The sequence below is a fragment of the Bufo bufo genome, chromosome 8 (genome assembly GCF_905171765.1).
Source record: "Bufo bufo chromosome 8, aBufBuf1.1, whole genome shotgun sequence".
Taxonomy (NCBI): domain Eukaryota; kingdom Metazoa; phylum Chordata; class Amphibia; order Anura; family Bufonidae; genus Bufo; species Bufo bufo.
This window is the reverse complement of record NC_053396.1, coordinates 11,732,751-11,741,612: the sequence shown is the minus strand read 5'-3', so window position 1 is coordinate 11,741,612 and position 8,862 is coordinate 11,732,751. Positions and strand designations below refer to the sequence as shown.

The window sequence follows — 8,862 nt, the reverse complement described above, 5'->3', positions numbered from 1 at the left end:
TGTAGACTTTTTGTACAGTTTGGTGGAAGAAACAAAAGGTAATAAAGTTTCTTCTAGAACTCTATCCAGATGGATAGTGGGCGTTATCCCCCTTTAGGATTTGGTGCTCACTCAACCAGATCCATTTCTGCTTCTTGGGCAGAGAGGGCTGATGCATCTCTAGAACAAATTTGTAGGGCTGCTACCTGGAAGTCTCCATGTACTTTTTTTCGTCACTTCAGGTTAGATTTAGACTCTAAGGACCGATTATCTTTCGGCATGAAGGTCTTGCAGGCAGTAGTCCTCCCCCCAAAGCTAGTTACTATTCTAGTCTTCTCTCAAGGGTGCTGTCATGGGCGTAAGGGAAATTCAGGATTACACTTACCGGTAATCGTATTTTCCATGAGCCCATGACTGCACCCGGGATCTTTTTCCACCCTATGTTAACTGTGAGAACTTGTCCTAAAACACATCTAACTGGTGGTATAGGGGCAGAGCCCCTCCTTAAGAGCTCTCCACGAAAGTTCCTGTTTCCGGTCTCTCAAGGGTGCTGTCATGGGCTCATGGAAAAACGATTACCGGTAAGTGTAATCTAGAATTTTTGACCCGCACCTGGTTCTGGCTCATTATAACTGATGGAATTAACTGACCAAATCACTGAAGTGTGAACTTGGCCTTACCCTGGTGATCCAATATTTATCACATTTTATGTTTTGCTTTAAAAAAATAATAATAATATCTTGCGGCAAAACTGCATAGGGTATTTTTTTTTTTTTTTAAACTCCCAGATATGGTTAGTCATACCTCAACCAATATGTGACTACACGGTTGGAGAATAGCTGTCCTCCGTCTCCCCCCTTCCCATACACATGCATGCCTAGCTGAGTGTGCATGTGTTCTCAATGAGGAGAAGGTGAATAGGTTCCTACTGCCTGACACTTCCAGGGGCCTAGAGAAAACGAAAGGACTGGACATGTTGAAATCTTGGTGGGTAGTGTTTTATTCCAGAAGACACATACAGGACTTATAAATAAAGGGCGGTTGGAAGTGGGTCGGACATTGCACATGGTTCTTCAGGGCTGATGAGGCCGGAGGAGATGTGAATTCACTTCTGCTCTCTTCTCCAGATGATAACCATCCCCTTAGCATCACTGGAGGCCAAGAGGCTTTCATCGCAGTTGAAGCTGACACCTAGAACGGCTGCGCTGTGTCCTTGGAGCTTGTTCACAATGGCCTTGGTGGCTCGTTCCACATCAAAAAAGTAGACGCACATATCTTCACTGCCGGTCACTACAGCGGGGGAAACAACAACCTGACTATTAAAGGGGTTTTCCTCAGGACAGGTCATCAGCAACTGATCGAGAAGGCAGCAGCCTTCTCTCAGCTTTTCCTAGGCCAGTGATGTCATCGGAGCAGCTCAGCCCCATAGACGTGAATGGGGCTGAGCTTTTCCTAGGCCAGTGATGTCATCGGAGCAGCTCAGCCCCATAGACGTGAATGGGGCTGAGCTTTTCCTAGGCCAGTGATGTCATCGGAGCAGCTCAGCCCCATAGACGTGAATGGGGCTGAGCTTTTCCTAGGCCAGTGATGTCATCGGAGCAGCTCAGCCCCATAGACGTGAATGGGGCTGAGCTTTTTCTAGGCCAGTGATGTCATCGGAGCAGCTCAGCCCCATAGACGTGAATGGGGCTGAGCTTTTCCTAGGCCAGTGGTGTCATCGGGGCAGCTCAGTCCCATAGAAGTAAATAGGGCTGAGTGCAATACCAAGCACGGCTACTATACAATGTACGGCGCTGTGCTTGGTAAGCAGAGAGAAGGCTGTGGCGCTCAGAGGAGAATCGGTGCCTTCTAAAACAGGTGATCGGCGGGTGTCGTGCCACCACCGATCAGTTGTAAAGTCTTGGAAAACCCTTTTAAATTCTGCTGGATATTTACGAGGCATATATGATACCCAGAGTCCCTGAAACCTCCACTAAGTGATGCACATAAGGACATAAAGGTGCTTATGGCCGTTATTTTCCTGTACCGAACTAATCAGAGAAGCCATGGCACTATATGAGCCTACTCTATCGCGGGTCGGTAATAGGCGCACACTGTTCGGTATTTTCCATGCTCTGAGCACAGTTGAGGCAATCTTGCTCACAGCAGGGGGAGGGCGGTACGCTAGCTGGCTGCTAACAAGGAAAGTAGAGAGAGGCGCAGACCCTGCATGCTAACATGTACATTCATCTATACGTACCGACACATGCTCCTTGCCTGAAGGACATGAGTGGACAGAAAATACTCCCGATGGCGTGAGCCGTCTGTTGGATTGGAAACGTTCGCTTTAACTGCAGCGTCCCCTCATTGTCCACAACCCTACAAAAGAGGAAGTCGACACCAATCAGACCGCTGGGATGAATTCCACGTGTAGCAGAGCTGGCTTTGTTATTTGCCATTTTCAAATAAAAGTATTTCATAATCGCATATCCCAAAGGCATGTTCCAATTCACTGCATGCATTTCGGGATCTCTGTTTGCTGTCACTGAATGGCAGTTTACAGCTAGAGGCTGAAAAACCCAGCTTAATATGAAACTGTAATTGTGTACTGGAGCTCTGCCTTAAAGGGGATGTCTGTTGATAAATATTTCCGACTTAGGGCTCATTCACACGGACGTTGTTCGGCAATGCCCGCAATCCGGAAGGTCGGTGCGGAACGGAGTGCTTCCGTGGGGTTTCTCTCTGTGCCTCCGCACCGCAAATAAATAGAACATGTACTATTTTTTTTTTTGCGATGTGGACGGATCACGGACTAATTCAAGTTGAATGGGTCTGGATCTGTCGCGGCAGCCGCACGGTTGGTTCCCGTGCACGGAACGGCCGTGTGAATGAGCCCTTGTCCTCAGGGTAGGTAATATCAGAATGATGGTGGTCTAGCACCCCCACCGAGCTGTTTTGGGCCGCCAGGAACTATACAGTGCACAGAGCGGAAGCAGACCGCTCTGTACACGATGCAGTGGCATCGGAAACGTGCATACACAAGGAATCGGGGCTTGGTTGAAATCCCTGGGGTCGCGTGCCCCGAGGCTTCAGTCCAGTAATGAGAACATTTTTGGCCACTGATCAGGTGCAGTTGTGGCACTTTGGAGAATTATATTGAGGAAGGGAAATGTGAACACAGCAGTCTATGATCGTGAAGCTTTTGATTCACTGACAGCAAGCAGAGATCTTGTGAACAGAGAGGAATTGACAGGCAAAGTATATAAATTCCTCTTTACCTGTAAAGCAGCAGCTTGTTAATACAGGCGTTCACCAGCAGAGAAGGGTCCCGGGCTTCACGACTGATCCATGAGCGGGCGGAGATGCTGCTGATGGCGCTGCCTTCCGACACTACTAGACGCTTGGCTTTGGTCAGTTTACCTGCAGGAGATGGGTACAGGACAACAGTCAGCGACTGGATCCCCTAACCTAAGGACATATGGTAGCGGCCTCACTGGAGACTGTTTTCTGACCTCTAAGCACAGCAGGGTAATGGGCTGAACTACATGCCTGCCTTATATATGATAGTTGGTATCGGTGAAGCATCTGCCAGTCTATGGCTGTCTTACAAGGGTTTCCCAGTATAATTTAAAGGGGTATACTGGAATTTTAACATTGATGACCTATCCTTAGGATAGGATCGGTGGCTGTCCAACACCTCGCAACACTTTCAGAATAGCTCCGTCCACTGAAGTGAATGGGAGCCATGCTGTGTACTTCCGGTGCAGACTTTCAAAAATTGCGGATCAGATGCGGATTGAAAAAACGGCCGTGTGAATGCAGCCTTATATTGATGATGTGTCCGAGTAGCGCCAAGTACGGACTCCTAGAACCCACTCACCTGTGGCCATATCAAATAGGAACGAGAAGATACTCCCGCGGTCGTCACCAGCCCACAGGATCCGTCCGGCTGAGTCGAAGGACATGGAGAGCACTCGGCCCGTCAGCTTGCTGCTGCCTCCCTTCACCTTCTTACCAGTGGAAATATTCACAACGTGGATGTTGTGTTTGCTGTTCCCAACCTAAAAAATGTAAAACTCTGTGGGTACAGTTGCAAGAAAAAGTATGTGAACCCTTTGGAATGATATGGATTTCTGCACAAATTGGTCATAAAATGTGATCTGATCTTCATCTAAGTCACAACAATAGACATTTACATTCTGCTTAAACTAATAACACAAAGAATTAAATGTTACCATGTTTTTATTGAACACACCATGTAAACATTCACAGTGCAGGTGGAAAAAGTATGTGAACCCTTGGATTTAATAACTGGTTGAACCTCCTTTGGCAGCAATAACTTCAACCAAACGTTTCCTGTAGTTGCAGATCAGACGTGCACAACGGTCAGGAGTAATTCTTGACCATTCCTCTGTACAGAACTGTTTCAGTTCAGCAATATTCTTGGGATGTCTGGTGTGAATCGCTTTCTTGAGGTCATGCCACAGCATCTCAATCGGGTTGAGGTCAGGACTCTGACTGGGCCACTCCAGAAGGCGTATTTTCTTCTGTTTAAGCCATTCTGATGTTGATTTACTTCTATGCTTTGGGTTGTTGTCCTGTCCCATCTTCTGTTGAGCTTCAGCTGGTGGACAGATGGCCTTAATTTCTCCTGCAAAATGTCTTGATAAACTTGGGAATTCATTTTTCCTTCGATGATAGTAATCCGTCCAGACGCAGCAAAGCAGCCCCAAACCATGATGCCCCCACCACCACCATACTTCACAGCTGGGATGAGGTTTTGATGTTGGTGTGCTGTGCCTCTTTTTCTCCACACATAGTGTTGTGTGTTTCTTCCAAACAACTCAACTTTGGTTTCATTTGTCCACAGAATATTTTGCCAGTACTGCTGTGGAACATCCAGGTTCTCTTGTGCAAACTGTAAACGTGCAGCAATGTTTTTTTTGGACAGCAGTGGCTTCCTCTGTGGTATCCTCCCATGAAATCCATTCTTGTTCAGTGTTTTACATATCGTAGATTCGCTAACAGGGATGTTAGCATATGCCAGAGACTTTTATAAGTCTTTAGCTGACACTCTAGGATTCTTCTTCACCTCATTGAGCAGTTTGCGCTGTGCTCTTGCAGTCATCTTTACAGGACGGCCACTCCTAGGGAGAGTATCAGCAGTGCTGAACTTTCTCCATTTATAGACAATTTGTCTTACCGAGGACTGATGAACAGCAAGGCTTTTGGAGATACTTTTATAACCCTTTCCCGCTTTATGCAAGTCAACAATTCTTAATCGTAGGTCTTCTGAGAGCTCTTTTGTGCAAGGCATCATTCACATCAGGCAATGCTTCTTGTGAAAAGCAAACCCAGAACTGGTGTGTGTTTTTTATAGGGCAGGGCAGCTGTAACCAACACCTCCAATCTCATCTCATTGATTGGACTCCAGTTGGCCGACACCTCACTCCAATTAGCTCCTGGAGATGTCATTAGTCTAGGGGTTCACATACTTTTCCCACCTGCACTGTGAATGTTTACATGGTGTGTTCAATAAAAACATGGTAACATTTAATTCTTTGTGTGTTATTAGTTTAAGCAGACTGTGATTGTCTATTGTTGTAACTTAGATGAAGATCAGATCACATTTTATGACCAATTTGTGCAGAAATCCATATCATTACAAAGGGTTCACATACAGTTGCAAGAAAAAGTATATCGGCGTTATCATTCACCCATGTCCTACAGTTTGCTGGGAAACTACAACTCCCAGCATGCATCCATTGCTAGAGACTGGTCCTTCCAGTGGTTGCACTCACCACCGTGAGATTGTTATTGATGGGCTGGAAAGTGCAGCAGAGCATCTGGGCCAAGTCCGGGTCTGGAATCTGTCGGATGCAGAGGCCATCGTGGGTGTTCCAGATGCGCATGCTGCCATCCAGAGAGGTGGAGACAATGATGTCGTTGGATAAGGACCAGGCAAAGTCGCTGACTGGACCGCTGTGCCCTCGTAGGGTCTGCAGGACGGTGGGGGGCGTGGGAACCAGCTGACACACCGATATTGTACCATCTAGAGAGCAGCAGGCCAGGAGGTGCTTGTCGTCATTGGCAAATTGTACCTTGGGGACTAGGAGGACAAAACACAAAAAAAAAGCTAGATCTGACAACTATATTCTCACGCCCTTAGTACAGTTGTCAGAGAGCTCTATATCTCTGAATATTTTCACGATACTAGGTAGATTTCTTACCAGCTTGATCCACATGTTGATCGAATATGTGGTACATTCCGGCGAACGCGTAGTTCTCGCTCAGTGTGGTGTCGCCGGCCATCGCCCTGCTGGCTTCTGCCAGTGGTGTGGGCACCACGCTGCCAGGAGCCCTGCGGGCGATACACGGCGTTAGCTGCTGGTACTTACGTCAGCTCTGTTCCCCATCGGTTCCACTCCTCACCTTTCCTCTTGCGCTACGCGGTTCATTTGTGCCTGCAGTTGGTAGGACCCCCGACTTACAGAACGCCTGTGACCTCGTGACCCCTGGGACCGTGGATCTTCTTCCAAATCCTAAAAAGGTAAGGTCATCAGTAACCAATACAGTCCAGAAGTGATACCAGTGCATGGTCCGGCCTGTGGGGGGGGGGGCTCACCTCCATGCGGTCCAGGGTAGTGCGAGAGCTGCGGATGCTGTTGCTGTGTGCCCGAAAGCTGCTCTGCTCAGACAGGGGGCCGTATCGCTGGGCAAGAAGTTGGCTGCGAAGCTTCAAGTACTGTCGCCGCAGCTGCGGATCATACCCGGCCTTGGCATTCTCCCGCAGAAGTTGGCTGCGTCTCCGGATGTACTGAGTGCGGAACTGCGGGTGCGCAGGAGTGCGGTACGCGTTGTACCTGGGGAAGTGCGATCAGGTTACAGCCGCTGTACACCGGCAGGAGAGCAGGGGCAGTGTAGGCACGGTACTTACCTTGCGTCGACTGCCAGGACTTGTTGCCAGACAGCAGCCATTCCAGGCACACTGCGGGTCCCTCAGCTCGAAAGGACGGAGAAATCCTGAGATGTGACGGAGAGCATGTTCATAACCTGATGCTTAATACACAAATAAACAAAAATCCCTGCTTGCTGTCAGTGAATGAAAAGACTGCTTATGGAGCAGTTTCAAGGGAGAATACCTCTGTACATATCATATGAAATCAGACAAATCATACCTCCATACTAAGGACCTGTTCAAGTAACTGCTTCTCTTCCCCCCGTAATAGTAAGTCTTATGACTCCATGTTGTGCAGTTCCTCTAATATTCCTACTAGAAGTTTTAAATTAATTGCCAGCAGGGTGTTCCTGCACATGCTGAGACTGTCAGCACTGATTGGACTGCGCAGGAGCACACCCCCAACTGGTAACACCCAGAGGGAGGGTTAAAGGGGTTGACTTATCTTAGACATTGATGGTATGTGTGGCTCCTGCACCTATCTTGAGTACCGTGCCCCCAAATTGAACAGAAAGTAGAAGCGCATGCGCTGCCACCCTCTGTTCACCGCTGCTGGAGTTCCCAAAGATAGGTGAGCACCAGATAGCTATTTCCAGCAGTCCCTTAGCAGTAAACGGAGCGGTGGCAGCGTTTGCAGGGTCCACTCTCCACTCACTCCTGGGGGACTTCTGAAAATAGCAGAGTGCGCTTGGTCAGTTAATTTCAGAACTCCCATAGCAAAGAATGGAGATGATGCCGCGCATGCGCAGTGTGCTCTCCTTCACTTTAGGGGTCCCTGTTCTGGAGATAGGAACGGCAGAATCAGTTTTGTGTTTCATTTTTTAAAGGGATTGTCCACGCCATGTCTCTCGTGGGAGCTCATGTATAAGGGCTCATGCACACAGCCGTGGTCTGCGGTCTGCATCTCAATAGATGTGCTGTCCGCATTCGTATGCCTGTAGCGTGGCCCCCCTCAAAAAACTAGAACATATCCTATTCTTGTCTGTCCTGCGGACAAGGTTAGGACATTTCTGCAGGGGTTAAAAAAAATAGCGTCATGCACTCGGTCGCTATCCGTGTTTACGGCCGTGTGCATGAGCCCTAACAGGCAAGGGAAGCGCAGTATACACTGAAGTCAATGGGTGACCGGATCTGCGCAGCCACAGCTCTATGACACAGGGACAGGGATTGTTCTGGGTGGAGAACCCCTTTAAATTCACAGCCCAGTATGGGCCCCACACACAGTAATGTGTCACCAGACGCGTCTGGTAGCAGCGTTCGCCTCTCTCCACTGAAAACACTGAGCATGCATGTGTACAGGGGGAGTCAGCGGCCAAATGTATTGTCTCAACAGGAAGAGATCAGTAGCTGCCAGGCACCTGTCACCGCTTATCTCCTGCATAAACAAAGGGTTAACTATAATCTGACCATCAGGGAGTCTGATGTGTCACCCAGTGGTCCAGTCTGCTATCTATAGGTGTGAAGGGTCGTATGGAGCATTTCATGTAAGATACAAATGACATCCAGCAAGCAGTGTGTAGCCCATGGAGCTTCTATAAGACCGAGGCTGTGGTTATGGGGGCGCTCTGACCACATCAGGGGCGCTCCTCTACATTACAGACAAGTCATAGAAAACGTACAGAAAGCCCTATATACAGATGTATACCTGCCCCGCCGGAAGACCCATCCGCCCTGACTCCACCGCTGACGTCATCAGTGGAAACACAGCCTGCCATTGGTCCGCTGGCTGTCAAACAGTTCCACCAATCAGGACGCAGCTTCCTGAGCTTCGTCCAATAGCTAGAAAGAGTAGGCGGGATTTCGTCTGCTAGAAAATATTGGCAATATCCAAACACTAGGGGGAGAATGTGGGTTATATTTACGTCGTGGATGCAAGCGCCATTTTATTGTAGCCTCAGGTAGGTTTACTATATGAATATGAGACATTTTCTCTGCATGCTCAGTCA

At 48.4% G+C, this 8,862-nt stretch overlaps 1 protein-coding gene across 1 annotated transcript; it reads right to left on the bottom strand.

Moving 5' to 3' along the window:
- Nucleotides 1-961: 961 nt before the first annotated feature.
- Nucleotides 962-8,629, bottom strand: WDR13 (WD repeat domain 13). Its single transcript, XM_040405616.1, has 10 exons — nt 8,562-8,629; nt 6,896-6,981; nt 6,584-6,821; nt 6,391-6,500; nt 6,189-6,319; nt 5,760-6,067; nt 3,839-4,019; nt 3,237-3,378; nt 2,219-2,337; nt 962-1,269 (listed from the first exon to the last, which is right to left on the bottom strand). The coding sequence occupies exons 2-10, from the start codon at nt 6,934-6,936 to the stop codon at nt 1,085-1,087; spliced, it is 1,455 nt and encodes a 484-aa protein (XP_040261550.1). The 5' UTR covers nt 6,937-6,981; nt 8,562-8,629; the 3' UTR covers nt 962-1,084.
- Between the last annotated feature and the right edge of the window lie 233 nt (nt 8,630-8,862).

Bases quoted from the DNA above. Each gene is read 5' to 3' on its own strand.
- WDR13 (XM_040405616.1), bottom strand. From the start codon at position 6,936: ATGGCTGCTGTCTGGCAACAAGTCCTGGCAGTCGACGCAAG. The intron at 6,822-6,895 runs GTAAGTACCGTG...GCACTTCCCCAG, and splicing joins GTCCTGGCAGTCGACGCAAG to GTACAACGCGTACCGCACTC. The intron at 6,320-6,390 runs GTGAGGAGTGGA...TATCGCCCGCAG, and splicing joins CGCGTAGCGCAAGAGGAAAG to GGCTCCTGGCAGCGTGGTGC.